Source organism: Podarcis cretensis (genome assembly GCF_951804945.1).
Source record: "Podarcis cretensis genome assembly, chromosome: 2".
In the NCBI taxonomy this organism is placed as follows: Eukaryota; Metazoa; Chordata; class Lepidosauria; order Squamata; family Lacertidae; genus Podarcis; species Podarcis cretensis.
In genome coordinates, this window is record NC_137171.1 from 110,821,931 (window position 1) to 110,845,125 (window position 23,195).

Below are 23,195 nucleotides of genomic sequence, written 5' to 3' on the forward strand. Positions count from 1 at the left end.
CCACATGAGCGGGTATAAATAATGTGGTTGCAATATTAATAATATTATGCTTAATTGATAGCAGTTCCCAGAAGGGGAGAGATGCTCTTGGGCTCCCATCCTCCTTGCAGGCCTGGCCACCATGAGGAGACAGTGCTGAGATTCCTGCATTGTAGGGGGTTGGACTAGATGACTCTCAGGGTCCCCTTCCATCTCAACAATTCTATGATTCTAACAGGGTGCGGGACTAGATGGGCTTGATCAAACTACAGGGCTCTTCGTGTGGTGTGTGTGTGTGTGTGTGTGTGAGAGAGAGAGAGAGAGAGAGAGAGAGAGAACCTTCAGGAAGAGGCCCCTGTCTCTTTTTTGCAACTAGGATGAATCAGCTGCAATACCCCCACACTTGAGCCACTGCTTGCCTGTCTGCTCTCTCTCCACCCCCAACCCCAACTATGGGTATTGCATTGCACCCGCACCCCCCCAAGCTTGCTGCACCCCGAGGCGCTTTGCACTCAGCGGATTCCTTGCAGCAGTGCAGGACGGCAGAGGGGGCGGGTCAGCTGTTCCGCTTAAGCCATGCCCCCTTTCCCAGGTCAGTATGGAGCAGCCCCACCTTCTCTTTCTCTCTCTTTTTTAAAAAATAATAATAATTATTATTCGGAGTTTAAAAGTTACACACACAAAAAAAAGAACAATACAAAATACAAGAAAAGAGTACAACAGCAACAGAAAAAAATATATAAATACATTCGCTTAAAAAAAAAAAAGAACAGATTAAACCTTTACATAACTTTCTTCCTTTACTTATTTCCTTGACCTCCTCACACCTCCCTATTTTGTATTCTAGTTCAAATCGTTATTTCAGCAAATCCTTCCAACCTTATTTTCATTTAAGGAATTTAATTTAATATATTATAGTTTAACGTCCTCTCTTTCATCAATTTCATCAACTCATTTTTACTTAATCATTTATATCATTTCTACCAAAACCGCCTAATTTTCTTTTTCCAACATCTTTCTAACAATCCTTAATTTTACAATATTTTTGAAGATATACTTTAATTTTTTTCCAATCTTCTTCCACCGACTCTTGGTCCCGGATTCTGCCAGTCCTTGGTCCCGGATTCTGCCAGTCATCTCAGCCAATTCCATATAGTCCATCACTTTCGTCTGCCATTCTTCTTGGGTGGGTAATTCTTGTGTCTTCCAATACTTTGCGATGAGTATTCTTGCTGCTGTTGTAGCGTACATTAAAAAAGTTCTATCCTCCCTTCGCACCAATTGGCCGACCATGCCCAGGAGAAAGGCCTCTGGTTTCTTCTGGAAGGTATATTTAAATACCTTTTTCATTTCATTATAAATCGTCTCCCAGAAGGCCTTAATCCTAGGGCATGTCCACCAAAGGTGAAAGAATGTGCCCTCAATCTCTTTACATTTCCAACATTTGTTATCGGGCAAATGGTAAATTTTTGCCAGCTTGACTGGGGTTAGGTACCACCTGTAAATCATTTTCATTATATTCTCTCTTAAGGCATTACAAGCGGTAAGCTTAATACCTGTGGTCCATAACTTTTCCCAGTCAGCCATCATAATGTTATGTCCAAAATCTTGTGCCCATTTAATCATAGTAGATTTAACCGTTTCATCTTGTGTATTCCATTTCAACAGCAAGTTATACATTCTTGATAAATTCTTAGTTTTAGGATCTAACAATTCTGTTTCCAATTTTGATTTTTCCACCTGAAAACCAATTTTCTTATCCAAATTATAAACCTCCCTTATTTGATAGTAGTGAAGCCAGTCTCGTACTTTAGTTTTTAAACTGTCAAAGCTCTGCAGCTTTAATCTATCTCCATCTTGTTCCAAAATTTCCCAATATTTTGGCCAGTTTGTCTCCATATTAAGTTTTTTCAGAGCCTTAACCTCTATTGGTGACAGCCACCTTGGTGTTTTACTTTCAAGCAAATCCTTATATCTCATCCAAACATTAAACAATGCTTTCCTGACAATATGGTTTTTAAAGGCTTTGCGTGCTTTGACCTTATCATACCACAGGTATGCATGCCATCCAAAAACATTATTAAAACCTTCTAAATCCAAAATGTCCGTGTTTTCAAGAAGCAGCCAATCTTTCAGCCAACAAAATGCGGTTGATTCATAATAAAGTTTAAGGTCTGGCAGGGCAAATCCACCTCTTTCTTTAGCGTCAGTTAGAATCTTAAATTTTATTCGAGGTTTCTTGCCCTGCCAGACAAATCTTGAGATATCTCTCTGCCATTTCTTGAAACAGTCCATCTTGTCCAAAATTTGCAGTGTTTGAAACAAAAACAGCATCCTAGGCGATACATTCATCTTTATCGCAGCTGTTAAGTTGTGGGTTGACATAGCAGACGACACAGCGATTACTCCAAGTAGCTCTTTATTTTGTAAGCTGGAATAGAACTGACTGCAAACAGCTCAGCCGGCCTGCTTTTATAGGCAGCCGGCTGTCAACATTGTAGCAACAACAACCCAGAGTTTTCCCGCCTAAAATAACTGACGTGGACCTGAGTGAAAACTATATACAGTATCCCCCTGCTGGCCCAGGGTGAAACTTCACTACATAACACCCCTCCCCACCGAGATAAGGCGTTAGTTACAATCCTAATGGTTTCCTTATATACAGCACTACGCGTAATGGTTCAATTAGGCACAAAAGCATATCGGTTACATTTCCCATACTTAGACCAACAGTGATACATGTCCAACAACATAGTCCTTTAAATAAGTTGGACGCTTGGAAACTCTGCCAGACCGCCGGGGACTGGTAGCCAAGTCCGGAGGACCACACAGTTCTTACTGAGGCTGTGGTGCGACCCTAGGTGGCGTTGGAACCAACTCCCCTGGATCCACTGCTGTGGGTGGAGCCTCCGCAAGTGGAGTGGTCTGAGTCTGTGGTGAGTCTGGCAGACCCTCTGAAGCGGCTTGGTTCGGCTCCACACTGGCAGTTTGCGAGAGAGGTGTAGGTGGGGCCTCGCCATCTGTACGTGTCTCTTCTGGAGCCGCAAGCGCAGTTGGGGGCACCTCGGTAGTGTCCAAGTCCCCAACCCTGCGCCTAAGCTGGTCTATGTGCCGGCGCCACAAGCGTCCGTCTTCGAGTGCCACCTGGTACGAGCGAGGTCCAGTGACTCCCACTACTGCTGGCACCCAAGGAATGTCCCCCACATAGTTCCGGGCAAAGACCTGGTTTCCTGGGACAAATGACCGTGGCATGTTGGCACAGCCAGGGGGTTCAGCCACGGCAAAGTCCGGGTGTAGCCGGTCGAGCGGTGACCTGAGGCGGCGGCCCATAAGCAGTTCAGCAGGACTCCGCCCTGTGGCCGCATGAGGGGTGATGTGTTGCACGAACAAGTATTCGGCGACCCGCTCATGCCAGTCTCCCCGGTCCAGGCGCGCCAGTGCCTCTTTTGCCGAGCGCACCATTCTTTCCGCTTGCCCGTTGCTGGATGGATGAAAGGGTGCTGTTAGGGCATGGCGGATGCCCAGTCCCAAAAGATACCGCTCAAACGTGCCTGACGTGAACTGCGGTCCGTTGTCAGAGACAAGGACATCAGGACACCCATGCGTTGCAAACAGGCCTCGCAGCACCCGGATGACAGCTTCGGTAGTGGTGGACGGCATCAGGGCGACCTCCAGCCATTTGGAATAGGCGTCCACCACTACCATAAAGGTCCGGCCGTGAAAGGGGCCAGCCAGATCGATGTGCACCCTCGACCAGGGTGTCTTTGGCGTCTCCCAGGTGTGTCCCTTAGCTGCTGGTGGTGCAGGTCTCGACTCTTGGCACGCTTGACAGGCGGACACCCAGGCAGTGATGGCATCGTCCATATTAGGCCACCAGACGTAACACCGAGCCAACGCCTTCATTTTGAGAATTCCCGGGTGGCCAACGTGCAGAGCCTCCAGGACGCGCTGACGGAGTCCCTGGGGAATCACGACGCGGTCTCCCCACAGCAGACAGCCGCGATGAGCTGAGAGTTCATGTTGTCTGGTTGCGAAGGGCTGGAACTCCGATGCAAAAGGCCCTTGTGGCCACCCCCTCCACACCCAGTTGAGCACCCGGCTGATGGTGCGATCCCGGGCAGACGCGGAGGCCACAGTGGCAGCCGATACAGGCGCTGCCGGAAGATCCTCAATCAGAAGGAGCGATGTAGCTGGAGCCGGGTCTTCCACAAATGCTGGAAGAGGGCAACGGCTGAGGGTGTCGGCATGGCCCATCGATTTCCCCGGGCGATGGATGAGCCGGTAGTGGTAGGCAGCCAGGAAAACAGTCCATCGCAGCATGCGTGGCGAGAGGACCGGTGGAGTTGGACGATCACCGGCGAGGAGGCCCAGGAGTGGCTTGTGGTCAGTGATGAGGTCAAAAGTCCTGCCATAGAGGTATTCATGGAACCTCTTCACTCCAGCCACAAGTGCCAGTGCCTCCTTGTCGAGCTGGCTGTAATTCCGTTCCGTCGGAGATAGCGTCCTGGAAAAGTAGGCGAGCGGTGCTTCTCTTCCGTCTGGAAAACGGTGACTAAGGACAGCACCGATGCCAAAAGGTGAGGCGTCGCAGGCAAGGACCAGCGGCCTGGATTCACTGTACTGTACCAGCACACTGTCTGATGAAAGGAGAGCCTTGACCGCATTGAAGGCTGCCGTCACCCGATGACCCCAGGCCCAAGGCGTCTTAGTGCTAAGGAGTCGGTGAAGAGGCTCAGCCACTGTGGCTTTGTGGGGCAGGAACATGTTATAAAAGTTCAGCAGCCCCAGGAACGCCTGCAACTCCGTCTTGTTCTTTGGGGTGGGGGCCTGCTGGATAGCGTGGATCTTCGATGTGGTCGGGTGAAGGCCGGAGGCATCGATAAGATAGCCCAGGAACTCTACCTGTGGAACAGCGATCTGGCACTTCTCCCTCTTTACCTTGAGCCCGGCCTCTTGGAACCTGGTCAGCACGGCACGGAGGCGCTCGAACAGCTGCTGGTGTGAGTCTGCAGACACCAAGACGTCATCAAAATATGGTACCACGCCCGGAAGCCCTTGCAGGAGACGCTCCATAAGGCTGTGGAAGATGCCAGGAGCCACACTCACCCCGAACTGCAACCGGCGGCAACGGAATGCCCCCCGGTGGGTGACGATCGTCTGGGCTTCAGCAGTGGCATCATCGACAGGCAGTTGTTGATAGGCTTGGGCAAGGTCCAGCTTAGCGAAGACCTTACCCTCACCCAGGGAATGCAGCAGGTGTTGGACAACAGGAACCGGATAAGCGTGCTGCTGAAGTGCCTTGTTGATCGTGCACTTGTAGTCAGCGCAGATTCTCACCGACCCATCTGGCTTGACAGGCGTGACGATGGGGGTTTCCCACGTGGCGTGGTCAGCCGGCTCCAAAACTCCTTGGGCGATCAGTTTGTCCAGTTGTTCGTCCACCTTAGCCTTGAGAGCAAAGGGAACCCGGCGTGGCTTTAGCTTGATGGGGGCGACTTGTGGATCAAGGCTAAAGGAGATGGGCGTACCTGTATATTGCCCCAAGGTGCCGTCAAAAACCTCGGCAAAGTCTTTGACCAGACCCTCAGTCTCTGCGTTAGAGATGCAGTTGATGCCGGTGACTTCCAGGCCGAGGGCATCAAACCAGTCTAGCCCTAGGAGGCTTGGCCGCTGACCTTCGACCACCACCAACCGGAGCAGGCCCGAAAAATCCTTGAAGGCAATCCGGAACCGGCCAACGCCTACCACGGGAATGTCGTTTCCCTGGTAGTCTCTCAGGTGTATGCGGTGAGAGTCGAGTTGCCTTTTGGACACTCTGGGTACCAGTCTTTTGATGGTGCTCCATGACACGATGGACAGGGCAGACCCGGTGTCGATCTCCATGTCACATGGAGCTCCTTCAATGAGCACCGTGACGTTCAGCTTGCGTCGCGTAGGTGAGTCGGTTTGGCCAATCGTGGTTCCAGACGGGCAGCGGCAGTTGGTGAGAGCGAAACAACTTTCCTTGGCAGACTGGAGTGAAGACTTGGACTTGCGAGTCGATGAAGGGGGGGTGTCAGACGGAGCCGATCGGCAGACCTTAGCGATGTGGCCCCTTCTGGAACACTTCCTACAGATGGCGTCTCTGAATCGACACTTGGCACGGGAATGGTTGCCTCCGCAGCCGGCACATTCTGGTTGGCCCTTGGACTTCTGTGGGAACTTCCTGCGCTCCCGCTTTGTCTGGTGCACGTCGTTGTCTTCACTGGAGGATGCCTCATCACTGCTGGCCTCTTCATGATGCACCGGAACTGGCTCCCTAGCAAGACGCGGGCTGCTGGACTTGCGGATCTCCTGGGCGGAGCGTTCAGCAGCTTCTGAGGCCACAGCCTCCTCAATGGCTTTCTGTAGCGTGAGGTCTGGCTTGGCGAGGAGACGCCATTGCAGATGGATGTCCCGGACCCCGCAGACGATTCGATCCATCAGGGCATCGTCTAAGTCTCGGAACTCACAGTGCATTGCAGCCTGTCGCAGGGCGGTGGTGTAGTTGTTGATTGACTCCCCCTCTGCCTGGTTCCGGTGGTAGAACGCATGGCGGGCAGCAATCTTGGACGGCTTTGGTGCGTAGTGGTTGCGGAGCTTCTCTTGGATCGTGTCCCATGGTGTTGCCTGGACTGCTTCAGGCGCAACCAATGCTCGGGCCGTCTCAAACACCTCAGGACCACAGAGGCTGAGGAATAGGCCCCGCTTCCGATCCTTTGATACTGCTGTCAGCTCGTTGGCTTGGAGGTAGCAGTCGAACCGAGCGAGGTAGGAGTCCCATGATTCACAGGCTGGCGCAAACGGCGGTAGAGGCACAAGTGAAGCCATGATTCTGATGCCGGCGTGAAGGGCGATGGATGGAACACCGTGCTCTAGCCAGAACAGTCAGCTCTGAATTGGTTCTGTCCAGTGATTTCGCTCAGTGATTTCGCTCTGTGATTCAGCTCAGCGAGTCAGCTCAGTTCAGAGGCTGGCCGCATCTGGCTGTGCTCTGATGTCCATCCATCCCTGAGTGAAAACTATCTACAGACCTGAGTGAAAACTATATACAGTATCCCCCTGCTGGCCCAGGGTGAAACTTCACTACATAACACCAGCAATTCGGCCCAGCAGTGATAACTTCAATTTTGACCATATTTCTAAGTCCTTTTTCCTGGAAGCCGCTGGAGGGGAGAGATGTTCTTGGGCTCCTCGCAGGCTTGGCCACCATGAGGAGACAGTGCTGGGATTCCTGCATTGAAGCGGGTAGGACTAGACGACTCTCAGGGTGCCCTTCCATCTCTATGATTCTAACAGGGACTAGATGGGCTTGATCAAACTACAGGGGTCTTCATGTGATCTGTGTGTGCATGCAGACAAATGTTTTTCTGTGTGTGTGTGAGAGAGAGAGAGAGAGAGAGAGAACACGAACCCTCAGGGAGAGGCCCCATCTCTTATTTGCAACTAGGATGAAGGAGCTGCAATACCCCCACACTTGACCCACCGCTTCCCTGCCTGCTCTCTCTCCACCCCCAACCCCAATTATGGGTATTGCATTGGCACACGCCACGAAAGCTTGCTGCACCCCAAGGCGCTTTGCACTCAGCGGATTCCTTGCAGGACAAGGGCAGAGGGGGCGGGTCAGCTGTTCCGCTTAAGCCGAGCCCCCTCCCCCAGCTGCTTCCACTCTCTAGCCCCCTTTCCCAGGTCAGTATGGAGCAGCCCCACCTTCTCTTTCTCTCTCTCTATGGCAGCTTGCACTCTCTGCCTTTAATCTTTAAGGGAACGAGCATCTGTTCCCTATACTCGAAGTCCAGCTTCCCTCCCTCCTCTCCCCATTGGCTGGGTCCTGCAATTATCCCGCCCCCGGAAATATCCTGCCTCCCAGGCGGGGCTCCCATTCCCGCCCCCGCTGCCCAGGGTCGCTGCTGCTGCTGCCGGGATTTCGTGTGAGTGCAAAGCCAGCGGCGGGAAAGGAGGGAAGGGGCTTGGCAAGGGGGGGGGGTCCAGGATGAGAAGCCCCGGGACGGGGAGAAGAAGAGAAGGGAGGAAAGGAAAGGGAGCTGTTTCTCTTAATGGGGCCTTGAAGGGGGGGAGGGGGGGTTTCCACTGTGGAAAGAGAGAAGCTTCTTCCTGCCCAGATCTGGTGCAAAGGGAGTTGCAGGGAAGGAGGCGGGAAAGGGGAGAGGCTTGGGTATTGCAGACCAGCCTCGCCATAGTAGTAATAATAGTAATAACAATAATATGATATTTATACCCCCCCCTCATTGTTTCACCAGCCACTCTGGGCGGCTTCCAACAAAATAAGAAACACCAAAAACATCCAAACATCCAAGTCTTCTGTTTTGTAGAGGAGATGGGGACATGGATTGCTGGATGGCAGAGGGAGAAAGAGGGAAAGATGGGGAGGAAAACAAAGGCAGGGGGGCCAGGCAGGAAGAAGGAAGGGCTGAGGCCTCCTCCAAAGAGCTCTTTGTTCTTGAACTCCTTGCATAAAGTAGTGGGGGGAAAGGGCCGGATTGAGGTTTGATGAGGCCCCAAGCTACTGGAGGGAATGGGGCCCTTCATATGTCCAGCTGTCCTTTGTCAACAACAAATTGTCGCTGTTTTTTGTGTAGAATATAGGCTGTGTGGTAATTTATGGACCTAATAGGTATCTAAAACCATTTGCACATAACAGAGTATGTATTTTCTCAAAGTAATTGTTGAACTGAAATACAATTACGAAGTATATTAATAGTGAAATAATTATTAAGCTGTAACTTAAAATGATTTTGTTATTCATAACAAACTTAATAATTCAAACACATTGGCATTTGGCAATAACAAAAGTTCCTTTAGAAACACAATTTACAAAGACTCCTAATCTAGTCCTAGAAACTTGCTATAATAATAGGTGTAAATATATGATGCAAATTACTAATAATTATAAATAGCATTATTAATATGAAATTAAGTGTTATAACCTGTACAATGCAATTGTAGTTAATACAATGCATTTTTTTATCAGTATCAATATTACCATAATAGTCCACATTCTTCATTGGGATAGCAGACCTTTGTACCCTGTTACACTTAGTGAGTGTAAAACACAGTATTTCTAGTAATATGTTGCATTTATAAATAATACCAATACTATTACTGCATCTACCCAATACCCATTCAACTGTAAAATTTTATCATGATTCATTGTGTACTGTGTATACAAACAGTACACAAACATGATCTAAATTACAATACTTTCCTTCTTGCCTTGCCAAAGCAAAGTCACTGATGATATCATCAAATGATAAACTGCTTAGCTTGTCACTTTCTATGTACATGAGGCTGAAGTAACATAATTTATCTTGAGACATTGTTGTTCAAATTCATTTTTTATCCTCTTCAGCTGAGAAACAGATATTTACAAATTGTCAGAATTGCTTCTACATTAGGGAATGCTGATTGGACATCGTTGTTGTTGTTTAGTCACTTAGTCGGGTCTGACTCTTTGTGACCCCATGGACCAGAGCACGCCAGGCACTCCTGTTTTCCACTGCCTTCTGCAGTCTGGTCAAACTCATGTTAGTAGCTTTGAGAGCACTGTCCATTCATCTCGTCCTCTGCATATAAGTTAAATAAGCAAGGAGACAATATACAGCCTTGTCGTACTCCTTTCCCAATTTTGAGCCAATCAGTTGTTCCATATCCAGTTCTAACTGTTGCTTCTTGTCCCACATAGAGATTTCTCAGGAGACAGATGAGGTGGTCAGGCACTCCCATTTCTTTAAGAATTTGCCATAGTTTGCTGTGGTCCACGCAGTCAAAGGCTTTTGCGTAGTCAATGAAGCAGAAGTAGATGTCTTTCTGGAACTCTCTAGCTTTCTCCCTAATCCAGCGCATTATTGCAATTTGGTCTCTGGTTCCTCTGCCCCTCCAAAATCCAGCTTGTGCTTCTGGGTGTTCTCGGTCTGCGTACTGCTTAAGCCTGCCTTGTAGAATTTTAAGCATAACCTTGCTAGCGTGTGAAATGAGCACAATTGTGTGGTAGTTGGAGCATTCTTTGGCGCTGCCCTTCTTTGGCATTGCGTTCTAGACTGATCTTCTCCAATCCTCTGGCCACTGCTGAGTTTTCCAAACTTGCTGGCATATTGAGTGTAGCACCTTAACAGTATCATCTTTTAAGTTTTTAAATAGTTCCGCTGGAACGTCCTCACTTCCACTGGCCTTGTTACTAGCAGTGATTTCTAAGGCCCATTTGACTTCACTCTCCAGGATGTCTGGCTCAAGGTTATCAGTCACACTATCTGGGGTGTATGGGACATCCATATCTTTCTGGTATAACTCCTCTGTGTATTCTTGCCACCTCTTCTTGATGTCTTCTGCTTCTGTTAGGTCCTTACCACTTTTGTCCTTTATTATGGTAATCTTTGCATAAAATGTTCCTTTCATATCTCCAATTTTCTTGAATAGATCTCTGGTTTTTCCCCATTCTATTGTTTCCCTCTATTCTTTTTTTTTTATAATAATTTTTATTAATTTTCCAATTTTTAACACAAAACAACAACAACACAGAAACATCAACACATACCAACACATACAAAGATATTATTTCTTAACCTCATTTTCATAAGCCTCCTTTCTCAGACTTCCCCATACCTCACCCTTTTTGCATCCTTGTTTTACAATTTTTCAACAACCCTTTTTGCCAATTAAATTTAAGCTCATTGTCATTCTCAATTTTACCTTAAATCATCAAACAGTTTTAGCTGCAATTCTGCATCTTCCTTCCCCTTGACATTTTATCACTCCTCTATTTTACAACAGTTCTTAAGATATACTTTAAACTTCTTCCAATCTTCCTCCACTGTCTCTTTCTCTTGGTCGCGGATTCTGCCGGTCATTTCTGCCAGTCCCATAAAGTCGATCACTTTCGTCTGCCATTCTTCCAGTGTGGGTAATTCTTGTGTCTTCCGATACTTTGCTAAAAGGATCCTTGCTGCTGTAGTGGCGTACATGAAAAAAGTCTTGTTCCGCCTTAACACCAATTGTCCGACCATGCCCAGGAGAAATGCCTCCGGTTTCTTGTGAAAAGTACATTTAAGTACCTTCTTAATTTCATTATAGATCATTTCCCAGAAGGCTTTAATCCTTGGGCAGGTCCACCAAAGGTGAAAGAAGGTACCTTCAGCTTCATTACATTTCCAACATTTATTATTGGGCAGATGATAAATCTTCGCAAGCTTGACTGGGGTCATGTACCACCTATAAATCATTTTCATAATATTTTCTTTTAAGGCATTACATGCCGTAAATTTAATACCGGTGGTCCATAACTGTTCCCAGTCAGCAAACATAATGTCATGACCTATATCCTGTGCCCATTTAATCATAGCTGGCTTAACAGTTTCATCTATTGTATTCCACTTCAGCAACAGGTTATACATTCTTGATAAATTCTTAGTATTGGGTTCTAACAATTCTGTTTCTAATTTCGATTTCTCCACCTGGAAACCAATTTTCCTGTCTTGTTTAAAGGTCTCCATTATTTGATAGTAATGGAGCCAATCTCGTACTTTAGACTTTATTTTCTCATAACTCTGTAGTTTAAATTTACCACTTTCTTGCTCTAAGATTTCAAAATATTTTGGCCATTTAGATTCCATGTTGAGTTTCTTCACCTCCCTGGCTTCCATAGGTGATAGCCACCTAGGGGTTTTATTTTCCAGCAAATCCTTATATCGAATCCAAACATTGTATAATGCTTTCCTAACGATATGGTTTTTGAATCCCTTATGAATTTTAACCTTGTCATACCATAAATATGCATGCCAACCAAACCTGTTATCAACTCCTTCCAAGTCCAGAATGTCAGCATTCTCAAGAAGTAGCCAATCCTTCAACCAGCAAAAAGCTGCTGATTCATAATACAGTCTTAAGTCCGGCAGGGCAAACCCCCCTCTTTCTTTTGCATCAGTAAGTATCTTAAATTTTATTCTGGGCTTTTTGCCCTGCCAGACAAATTTAGATATATCTTTCTGCCACTTCTTGAAACAATCTAGTTTATCCACAATTTGTAATGTCTGAAACAAAAATAACATTCTAGGCAATACATTCATTTTGATCACTGCAATTCGGCCTAACAAGGAAAGCTTCAAATTCGACCATATCTCTAGATCTTTCTTAACCTCTGTCCAACATTTCCCTCTATTCTTGGCACTGCTCGTTTAAGAAGCCCCTCTTGTCTCTCCTTGCTATTCGTTGGAAGTCTGCAGTCAGTTTCCTGTATCTTTAACTATCTCCCTTGCATTTTGCTTGCCTTTGTCACCTGTGGTTAGTAAGGCCTCATTGGACAACCACTTTGCTTTCTTGCATTTCCTTTTCATTGGGATGATTTTCATTGCTGCCTCCTGTATGATGTTCCAAGCCTCCATCCATAGTTCTTCAGGCACTCTGTCTACCAAATCTAAATCCTTAAATCTCTTCCTCTCTTCCACTGTGTATTCATAAGGGATTTGATTTCGATTGTATCTTACTGGACCAGTGGCTTTCCCTACTTTCTTCAGTTTAAGCTTGAATTTTGTTATAAGAAGCTGATGCTCTGAGCCACAGTCAGCTCCAGGTCTTGTTTTTGCTGTATAGAACTTCTCCATCTTTGGCTGCAAAGAATATAATTAATCTGATTTCGATGCTGCCCATCTGGTGATGTGCATGTGTAGAGTCATCTCATGTGTTTTTGGAAAAGAGTGGTGTTATGATCAGCTTGTTCTCTTGAGAGAACTCTATTAGCCTTTGCACTGCTTCGTTTTGAACTCCAAGGCCAAACTTGCCAATTGTTCCTTTTATCTCTTTGACTCCCTACTTTAGCATTCCAATCCCCTATGATGAGAAGAACATCCTTCTTTGGTGTCAGTTCTAGAAGGTGTTGTAAGTCTTCCTAGAATTGGTCAATTTCAGTTTCTTCAGCACCAGTAGTTGGTGCATAAACCTGGATTACTGTGATGTTAAAAGGTCTGCCTTGGATTTGTCTTCATAGAATTGGTCAAGTTCATTTTGTTGAGCATTGGTAAGGTAAAGGGACCCCCGACCATTAGGTCCAGTCATGGCTGACTCTGGGGTTGGGGCGCTCATCTTGCTTTACTGGCCGAGGGAGCTGGCATTTGTCTGCAGACAGTCGTGTGGCCAGCATAACTAAGCCGCTTCTGGCGAACCAGAGCAGCGCATGGAAACACCATTTACCTCCCCGCTGAAGCGGTATCTATTTATCTACTTGCACTTTGATGCGCTTTCGAACTGCTAGCTTGGCAGGAGCAGGGACCGAACAACGGGAGCTCACCCCATCACAGGGATTCAAACCACCAACCTTCTGATTGGCAAGTCCTAGGCTCTGTAATTTAACCCACAGCGCCACCCGCGTACCTCAGCATTAGTAGTTGGTGCATAAACCTGGATTACTGTGATGTTAAAAGGTCTGCCTTCATTTGTATCAAGATCATTCTATCATTAGGCGCACAGCCCCCATGGGGGCCGGCTCTCCTGGACGCTGTCTCTGATCACGCGAACTGGTTGCAGGAGCTCGAAATAAACAATTAGAAAGAAGCAAATGCACATATTTCGAGTGAAGATCGGGAGTTAAGACTGCTAATTGAAGTGACCTCTGTGAAGTAGAGTGATGGGCTGGATTCAACAATATATCAAGAAGAAGATACATCAAAGGGTCGGTATGTCAGAACGGGACTGAAAGGGGGGGGAACCTTTCTTTTTTTATCTCATGTGAGTACCTAACAACCCTCCCCCCAAGAAGAATCGTTGCAATTACTGATTACAAGCAGGATGATTAAGATCTGTGTGGAAATAAATTACTAATCAAAGACATGGCTTGTGGAATATTGGAAAGGAATGAAAGGCCGTTGTGGCGCAGTTATAAAAAGAGATTTGTTAGGGCAGGCCTGCATACAGGATTTATGATCGAAGGGAACAGACCATGGCTTGTTATTACATCGAACTGTGAGTTTGACCTGGCAGAACCCCCTAAGAAGATTGAGGAGAGACTGACAGGTCTGCGAGAATTAATGGACAGGCTTTAAGAATGTTTTGTATGGAAGTGTGGCAATGGCGTCTGTCTGTATTGAATATGGCTCTTGGAGGAATGGAAAATCCACACAGGATATAACAACGTTTGTTTTCAACCTGCTTGTGGAGACTATCAGAGGTCACAAAGAAAGGAATATATGACAACAATAAGAAGATGAGGAAAATAATAAAGAGAAGATGGAATAGAACTGAGAACTGTGAATACCATTTGGTCAGAACTATGATCATTAAAGCAGCAGCAAGAGAGATGTTTGGATCCCTTTCTGAGCTCGAAGCATGGGTACCCCCAACAAAAATTTAAAAATTTGGCTGTGTAATTTGGAATTAATGTGATTTGATTGGTTTGTTAATAAAAATTATATTGAAAGAGATCATTCTATCATTTTTGAGATTGCATCCCAGTACAGCTTTTGCCACTCTTTTGTTGACTATGAGGGCCACTCCATTTCTTCTATGGGAATCTTGTCCACAGTAGTAGATATGATGATCATCCAAATTGAATTCACCCATTCCCGTCCATTTTAGTTCACTGATGCCCAGGATGTCAATACTTATTCTTGCCATCTCATTTTTGACCACATCCAGCTTACCATGGTTCATGGATCTTACATTCCAGGTTCCTATGCAATATTTTTCTTTGCAGCACTGGACTTTCCTTTCACTTCCAGGCACACCCGCAAGTGAACGACCTTTCGGCTTTGGCCCAGCTGCTTCATCAGCTCTGGATCTACTTGTACTTGTCCTCCGCTCTTCCTCAGTAGCATGTTGGATGCCTTCCTACCTGAGGGGTTCATCTTCCAGTGTCATAACTTTTATACGACCATGGAGTTTTCTCGGCAGGGATACTGGCGTGGCTTGCTGGTTCCTGCTCCAGGTGGATCACGTTTAGTCAAAACTCTCTTTGACTTGTCTGTCTTGGGTGGCCCTGCACGGCATAGCTCATAGTGTCTCTGAGTTATTCAAGCCCCTTTGCCATGACAAGGCAGTGATCCATGAAGGACACGGTCATTAAATATTACTTGGTACAGATCCTGATGTGTCAGATTATCAAATCATCTACATATTCTTATTGTCTTTCCTTACTAATTATTCTTCCATCCAGTACTTCACATTTTAATCTAGGCATATTAGCATATCTTTTTTTGAGCAATATTTTGCCATATATTCATCAAAACATTTCCACTCCTTTTTAAATTTTTGATTCAACTGATTTCTTATTATCGCAGTTAATTTTGCCAGAATTAAATATTCATTTAGTTTACAAATCCATTCCTCCTTTGTGGGTATAGTTTTTGACTTCCACCTAGCAGCAATCACTATTCTAGCAGCTGTACTTGCCTACGGAAAAATTCTCCCCCCCCCCGTGGTATCTCATCACCTGTCAGTCCAAGGAGATATGTCTCTGGTTTCTTTGTTATTGATATTTTCAACATCTTCTTTAGTTCTTTGTGTACTACTATCCAAAATTTATTAATTTCTTCACAACTCCACCACATATGTGGTCCAGGCATTGGTATTTATATAATTTCAAACAAAGCATTTCTATTTCAACCAATCATATACATCAGAGATGTCCAAGCGCTGGACCGCAATTGACAGGTAGACCTCTGTGTTGTTTTGGGTCGATTGTGAGACCTTTGAAGGCCGCGCCCCCTTTCCGCAAGAACTTCTGCATATGCTCCTATTTCTGTTTTTGCTTGTTTTAATGTTTGTTGTTGCAAAAAGAATTAAATTTTTATTGCATCCCCCGCCTCCTTAAAAAAGTCCCTTTGCAGTTGCACGTTCCTGATATTCATCATTACCTCATTTTATTATAATACACATGCACAACGAGCACTGGCAATTTCTGCTGAATATGTTCTGATGCCTACCGCGTTCTGTTACGTTGTGTTGGTGTGCATGTTGGGAACCTGTGTTACATGCAGCCATTTGCATCATATAGCAACTCATGTTCCAGCTTTCAGCTGTATCTTTGTGATGCTCATATTAGCTGTATTTCTGCCCCTATTGGGGGGCGGCAACTTGCAAAATAATCAGTTTCATAAAGCACAGGCTACCATAACTTCTGTATTAGAAGCACACTCAAGGATTTAAAGGGTAGACGTTATCACATTTATTGTGGCCCTTTGGGCAACTGCCACAAGGCCACTACTGCCCATACCATGCCAGCCTTAGGAAGGGAGAAGGGACAGGCAGATGGAAGGAATTGCCAAAGGTGTTTTAAAATGGGTGGAGGCTCTTGGGAAGCGGGTGCCCAATAGGGGATTCTACAGGGTCAAAAAAATCCCTGCAGGGGCTCTGAGACTCCCTTGACTTCTTCCTTCCTCCCAGGAAGCTACAACTTGCCTTGGCTTATTTGCTCCTCAAGAAGTTGAACCTCCAAACCTGGTCAGGATGGACGGAGGAAGATGGACAGCTGACCTGCTCAAGCTGTCTCCTGCATCCCTCCCTACGACCTCTGATCATCCCCTCCGAGGACCCGAGGAGAAATCTGGTGAGTTCCAGGGGAGAGGAGATGGGGACATGGATGGCTGGATGGTGGAGGGAGAAAGAGGAAAAGATGGAGACGAAAGGCAGGAAGAAGGAAGGAAGGAAGGAAGGAAGGAAGGGGTGAGGCCTTCTCTAAAGCAGCTCTTTGTTTTTGGAATCCCTTTCATAAAGTCGTGGGGGCAGATTTTCTTCCTCTATGCTTTTAAATCTCTGGTGTTATTTCCACTGCAGGATTAAGTGACGATAATGATGTTGCACACCAATCCAGAAAAATGGGTGAAGGGGCTATGGAAATGCTTCCCGTCATTATTTATACTTCATATATTTAAATAGTTTATATTACTTTTATTTTTTAAAGACTGGGTCAGAGTGATACATTCCACTAGCATCAAAATACAGTAGATGCATGCACCTCCCCAGTTTGGTGGGCTTTTCGGACAAAGGACCTGTTATCATGATACACAATACCTGTGGCTGGAGGCTCTACACATAGGATTGGGCATATGAAGACCAAGGGTGGCCAGTATTATAAGCAAATTGTGTGAACTTACAGACAGGGGTTGTGTGTGAGAGTGGGTGAGTGGGATAATAATTTATAGCGCCCCCTTAATTCTGTCCCTCCATAAGCTTACATGGAGATACAGTGGTACAACCTTGGTACAAATTTCAAAATCAGTGCACAAAACCAACAAAGAGACTCACGGGTTTATAGTGGCACCAGCTTTCCTAATCAAGAGTCCACTTTGTCAGATTGCAGCCCACAAAAGCTTAGTTCATAATACCTTTATGAGCTTTTTAGGGCTGCAAAAGATGAGTAAACAGAAGCACACGAGACAGTGACTGCCAGCAACTAGGATAGCTTGAAAAAAGGGGATTAGGCTGGTGTCTGTGCTCTGCGCTTGCGGTCCTAGGCAATAATGCCTCATTATACTAGTTTTTGGAAAGCACAGGAGAGCAGAGGGCTCTTGGCCTGAAATCTTGCTTGCTGGCTTTTGCTTGGCCACTGTGAAAACAGGATGCTGGACTAGGTGGGCCTTTACCCAATCCAGCAGGCTCTGTTTAGGTTCTAATATGTTGTAATATTTTTACAGTTACATGTAGCATAAGAACACTATAGTTTTACTTCTTACTCATAGGGGAGACTGCTGTTGGAGCCTGAGATAATTTCCTCACTTGAAAAAGAAAAAGACAGATATTTCTTATAAGCCAGTCTTATAAGCCAGTTCCACCGTAGATCTCTATTATAAAATGATGGTGCTTTCTTAAGTGTGAATGGAGTGATCATGGGTTGCTCTTGCCATTATCTCATCTTTAGTCCTAAAATCTTGGAACATGGAGACAATGGACAATGGAGTGAAAATAAGAGAAGGTGCACATGGGAATTTACATGTGTTCAGTTCCTTTTTTGTCTTTCTTAAAAGTCTAACAGGATTCTCTCCCCCCCCCCACTCCCAAACAGGTGAGGAAGATGACGGTCAGAATTCTACGGAGGCATCTGTGAATTCATTAGGGAGAACAAAGAAACAGTTTAAATGCAGGGAATGTGCTTTAGTCACTGTGGAAGAATGAGGATACACCAACAAACTCACACAGGAGAGAAACCATTTGAATGTATGGAATGTGGAAAGAGCTTCAGTGCAAGTGGTAACATGAGAAGACATCAAGGAACTCATACAGGGGGGAAACCGTTTGAATGCATTGAATGTGGACAGAGCTTCAGTCGTAGTGGAGCCCTTAGAACACATCAACGAACTCACACAGGGGAGAAACCGTTTGAATGTATGGAATGTGGAAAGAGCTTCAGTCGTAGTGGAGTCCTTAGAATACATCAACGAACTCACACGGGGGAGAAACCATTTAAATGCATTGAATGTGGAAAGAGCTTCAGTCGTAGTGGAGTCCTTAGAAGACATCAACGAACTCACACGGGGGAGAAACCATTTAAATGCATTGAATGTGGAAAGAGCTTCAGTGAAAGTGGTCACCTTAGAAGACATCAACAAACTCACACGGGGGAGAAACCATTTAAATGTATTGAATGTGGACAGAGCTTCAGTCGTAGTGGAGACCTTAGAATACATCAACGAACTCACACAGGGGAGAAACCGTTTGAATGCATTGAATGTGGACAGAGCTTCAGTCGTAGTGGAGCCCTTAGAACACATCAACGAACTCACACAGGGGAGAAACCGTTTGAATGTATGGAATGTGGAAAGAGCTTCAGTCAAAGTGGAGACCTTAGAATACATCAACGAACTCACACAGGGGAGAAACCATTTAAATGCATTGAATGCATTGAATGTGGAAAGAGCTTCAGTCAAAGTGGAGCCCTTAGAATACATCAACGAACTCATACAGGGGAGAAACCGTTTGAATGTATGGAATGTGGAAAGAGCTTCAGTCGTAGTGGAGTCCTTAGAATACATCAACGAACTCATACAGGGGAGAAACCATTTAAATGCATTGAATGTGGAAAGAGCTTCAGTCAAAGTTGTGACCTTAGAAGACATCAACGAACTCACACAGGGGAGAAACCATTTAAATGTATTGAATGTGGAAAGAGCTTCAGTGAAAGTGGTCACCTTAGAAGCCATCAACGAACTCACACGGGAGAAACCATTTAAATGTATTGAATGTGGAAAGAGCTTCAGTGAAAGTGGTCAACTTAGAATACATCAACGAACTCACACGGGGGAGAAACCATTTAAATGCATTGAATGTGGAAAGAGCTTCAGTCGTAGTGGAGTCCTTAGAATACATCAACGAACTCACACTGGAGAGAAACCATTTAAATGTATTGAATGTGGAAAGGGCTTCAGACGGAGTGCAGACCTTAATATTTATAAGCGAATTCACCCAGGTGACGAGCCATATCAATGTATGCAGTGTTCCACTCAAGGTTCACTCATTACTTCACATCAAGAAACTCATATAGGCGGATATCAATTTTAAGTACATGGAACCCATGTGATGTTTTGGTGTTTGTGTTTAAATTTTTATACACATATATATGTATTAAACTAATGAAGATCACATGTGCTAAATGTACAAAGTAAGTTGCAAGTTGTTGCTAGATAAACAGGGGGAGAGTGTGAATCTGGAATGCTCAAGGTGTGTGATGAATCTGTTGAGTTTTGACCCCCACCCTTTACTGCCAAAATGATGGGCTGCCCTTGTCCTGTGGATGAGCATCTGTCAGGCTTCAGGGAATTGGCTTCCTTCCCCGTTGGCCATAGATAAGCAGAACAAAGGAAAAGGAGTCTTCTTACCAGTTAGGAACTTTAATGATCCCAGCAAGAGAACAAAGAACCCGTCCTTTAGGAATGGCGGTGCTCCCAATGAAGAAGTGCACCCCCTCACATCCCTAGTCACCCCGTCACTTCTGCATCTCGTAATCTTAGCTAGTTCCCTCTGTGTTTTCCGTCCTGCCACTTTCACAGCTCTCCCTCACCTTGGGGAAAGCGGATGGATGCTTCCTTGCAAGGCTAGTTCTTGTTTCTCCTGAGTGTGCGCCTGTAATTAGCGAGCGTGCTTTTAACTGGAGTGCATCCCTTTGTCTTGGAGTGCAAGATGATTCAGGAGGCCTTAGAGCGAAGCACGTGTATCTCACATGTGCCTTGAGAGCCATGGTGGAGGGACGGTCAGGGTGCTTAAAAGTAGGCTGTTGTTTCGTTAGGGGAGGAGTCTTAGCGACGTCGAACAGGAAGAGCCAACTGCGTCTACAGGATACATGTGCTTGCTACTTTTTATTGGAAGATGGGCAGTGGAAGCGGCACATGCTTGTGCTAAAAGCAGATCTAATGAAGATTAAGTTAATGGCAACCTTTTTTTAAATTCATATTCTTTATTGATTAAAAAAAATTGCATGTCTATACAAATATTATGTACTATCTCTTAACAGGTAGAAAATAAGAAAATAATATAATATAGAAAATTTATAAATAAAAAATAAATATGTAACAAAGGTAGGAAACCAAGAAATAATAATAAGAAAAAAAGACAAAGTTATTTACATAGTAAAAGTACTCAACGACACAATCTCCCATCCTTCTCATTATACTGTTTCATATAACATTCTTTTTTTTCCAAATAATTTTTATTAACAGGCCAATCAAATCACATTAATTCCTAATTACACAGCCAAATTTTTAATTTTCTGTTGGCGGTACCCATGCTTTGAGCTCAAAATGGGATCCAAACATCTCTCTTGCTGCTGCTTTAATGTACACAGCTCTGTACAAATAGTATTCACAGTTCTGTTCAATCTTCTCTTTGTTATTTTCCTCATCGATATAACATTTTTTTTTCACAGGCTTACATTATGTAATATCATTTCTTTCTGCTTTGTATTCATTCCTTTGATCTTTTTCTTTACAAATATCACTCAATTTCTGCTCATATAGAGTTATTTGTACAATTCTAGTCTAGTCCATTCTCTAGTTGTTTTTTGTTTCCATATTCCTCTAACTGATGTCATCAGTTTTGCTAATAAGATGAGTATCTGTAATCTCTGGGAGCCTTTCATTTCTCCTTGCTATAAGGGTTCTAGCTACTGTTATACAATAGATAAAGAATGATCTTATAACTTTTTAAATTTCTGATGGTAATATACCAAGTAGCGATATCTTTGGCGTTTGTTTTTTTAAAGTAATTTTAAATAGTTTCTTAAACTCGTTATAAATATCATTCCAGTATTTGCCAATGGCTACACAGATCCACCTGAGTGACGTGGGTGGCGCTGTGGGTAAAACCTCAGTGCCTAGGACTTGCCAATCGTCAGGTCGGCAGTTCGAATCCCCGTGACGGGGTGAGCTCCCGTTGCTCGGTCCCAGCGCCTGCCAACCTAGCAGTTTGAATGCACCCCCAGGTGCAAGTAGATAAATAGGGACCGCTTATTAGCGGGACGGTAAATGGCGTTTCCGTGTGCTGCACTAGCTCGCCAGATGCAGCTTGTTACGCTGGCCACGTGACCCGGAAGTGTCTCCAGACAGCGCTGGCCCCCGGCCTCTTAAGTGAGATGGGTGCACAACCCTAGAGTCAGACACGGCTGGCCCGTACGGGCAGGGGTCCCTTTACCTTTACACAGGTCCACCACATATGATAGTATGACCCCTCCTCTTTTAAACATCATGTTGATGTTTTCACTTTATACATTTTAGCAAGCTTTTTGGGGGTAAGATGCCATCTATATACCACTCCCTGCAAGGCCTTTCCCACCTGGCCTAGGGGGCAGGGCCCAGACTCACCCAGCCCTACTATGTTAAATTTGTATTCTGTAGTTGACCTCCTTTGTAATGTTTTACTTTGAAATCTTTTAAGATAATATTTTAGTTTTCTGTTATGTTGCTTTGAATGTATACTCTATACAGTAGTAAGTTGGGATAAAAACACCTCGGGTGACAAACACTTCAGGTTACAAACTCCACTAACCTGGAGGTAGTACCTCAGGTTGAGAACTTTACCTCAGGATGAGAACGGAAATTGCACGGCGGCAGCGGAAGGCCCCATTAGCTAAAGTGGTACCTCAAGTTAAGAACAGTTTTAGGTTAAGAATGGACCTCCAGAACCAATTAAGTTCTTAACCCGAGGCACCACTGTATTTCACTCTTTTCAAATTGTTTTATTTATGTTTTATTGATTTAATATGCTGTAAACCGCTTTGAGGTTTTTCTTAAAAATATAAAGCAGTATAGAAATGAAATAAATAATAATATAGAGCAGGTATATCCAACATGGGGTTGCTCACATGTTGGGCAACAACTCTTATAATCCTCAGCCCGTAGGGCCAAGTTTGATGGGAGTTGTATTTCAAAAGCTCAGGGGTTTAAAATCTCATGTTTCTTACTGAGGCATCTGATCAAGGCCTGTGTTTTAAAATGAGCTTAACGATTTGCAAATGTTTCATGCCAGGCAGAAAACCAGCTGGCTTTGGCAGATGTTTATCTTCCTGAACAGGGCCCCCCTGATTTATAGCAGGAGACAAAATTCTCAAAGTTGTAAAAGGGAATTACAGGCTGGGAGCAAAGGTTACACTGACCCTACATATTACAGAATACAATCAAGCTGCAAAAACACTAATTAAAGTTGGTAAATAGTAAGATAATACCATGTGCCTTCCATCAGACTAGCCACATTTTCCTAAGGTTAAAGGGCAAGAGCTAATGGGAAAAGCAGCTGGCTGGAAAAGGGAGGGTATAAACTGAAGAGGCTTTCTTTTGAGGCTGTAAACTGAGTTCCTTTTTTACCTTGCAAAGGCCTATTCTTCTAAAAAGCTATCTATGTTAATGTATGAGATTTGTTGGCTTAAATGTAACTATGCAAAGGATTTAGAAAGTAAGAAATGTTAGATTCTTATGTTAGATTCTTATTTCATTGATGGTGTATGAGAATGTGAACCCAAGATCTCTGTAAGACCATGAGCCATCTGTTTTAGCCATCTGTTTTGGAATGGAGGGGAAAGGGGCAAAAGGTGATCTTGTAATTAAGGTGCCTTGTCGAGGCAAATGTAAGATATATGGCTACTTGTTTGCCATTTATGGATAGAAGGAAATATAGCTCTTTGTCTCCCATAAAAGGTAATAGGAAATGGGTGTATCTTTTATGATTGGTTCTAGCAAACAGCCAATAGGAATTTCAACCAGGCTGATTGGACA

General features: G+C 44.8%; 1 protein-coding gene across 1 annotated transcript; it reads left to right on the top strand.

Annotated features, from left to right (window-relative positions):
* Positions 1-16,394: 16,394 nt before the first annotated feature.
* On the top strand, positions 16,395-19,278 carry LOC307208859 (uncharacterized protein). Its single transcript, XM_079963866.1, has 2 exons — positions 16,395-16,546; positions 18,002-19,278. Exon 2 carries the CDS (start codon positions 18,075-18,077, stop codon positions 19,164-19,166), a length of 1,092 nt encoding a protein of 363 aa, XP_079819992.1. The 5' UTR covers positions 16,395-16,546; positions 18,002-18,074; the 3' UTR covers positions 19,167-19,278.
* Positions 19,279-23,195: the final 3,917 nt, after the last annotated feature.

What these genes read in the sequence shown, in the direction of transcription:
- LOC307208859 (XM_079963866.1), top strand. Translation starts at nt 18,075, where the DNA reads ATGCAGGGAATGTGCTTTAGTCACTGTGGAAGAATGAGGATACACCAA.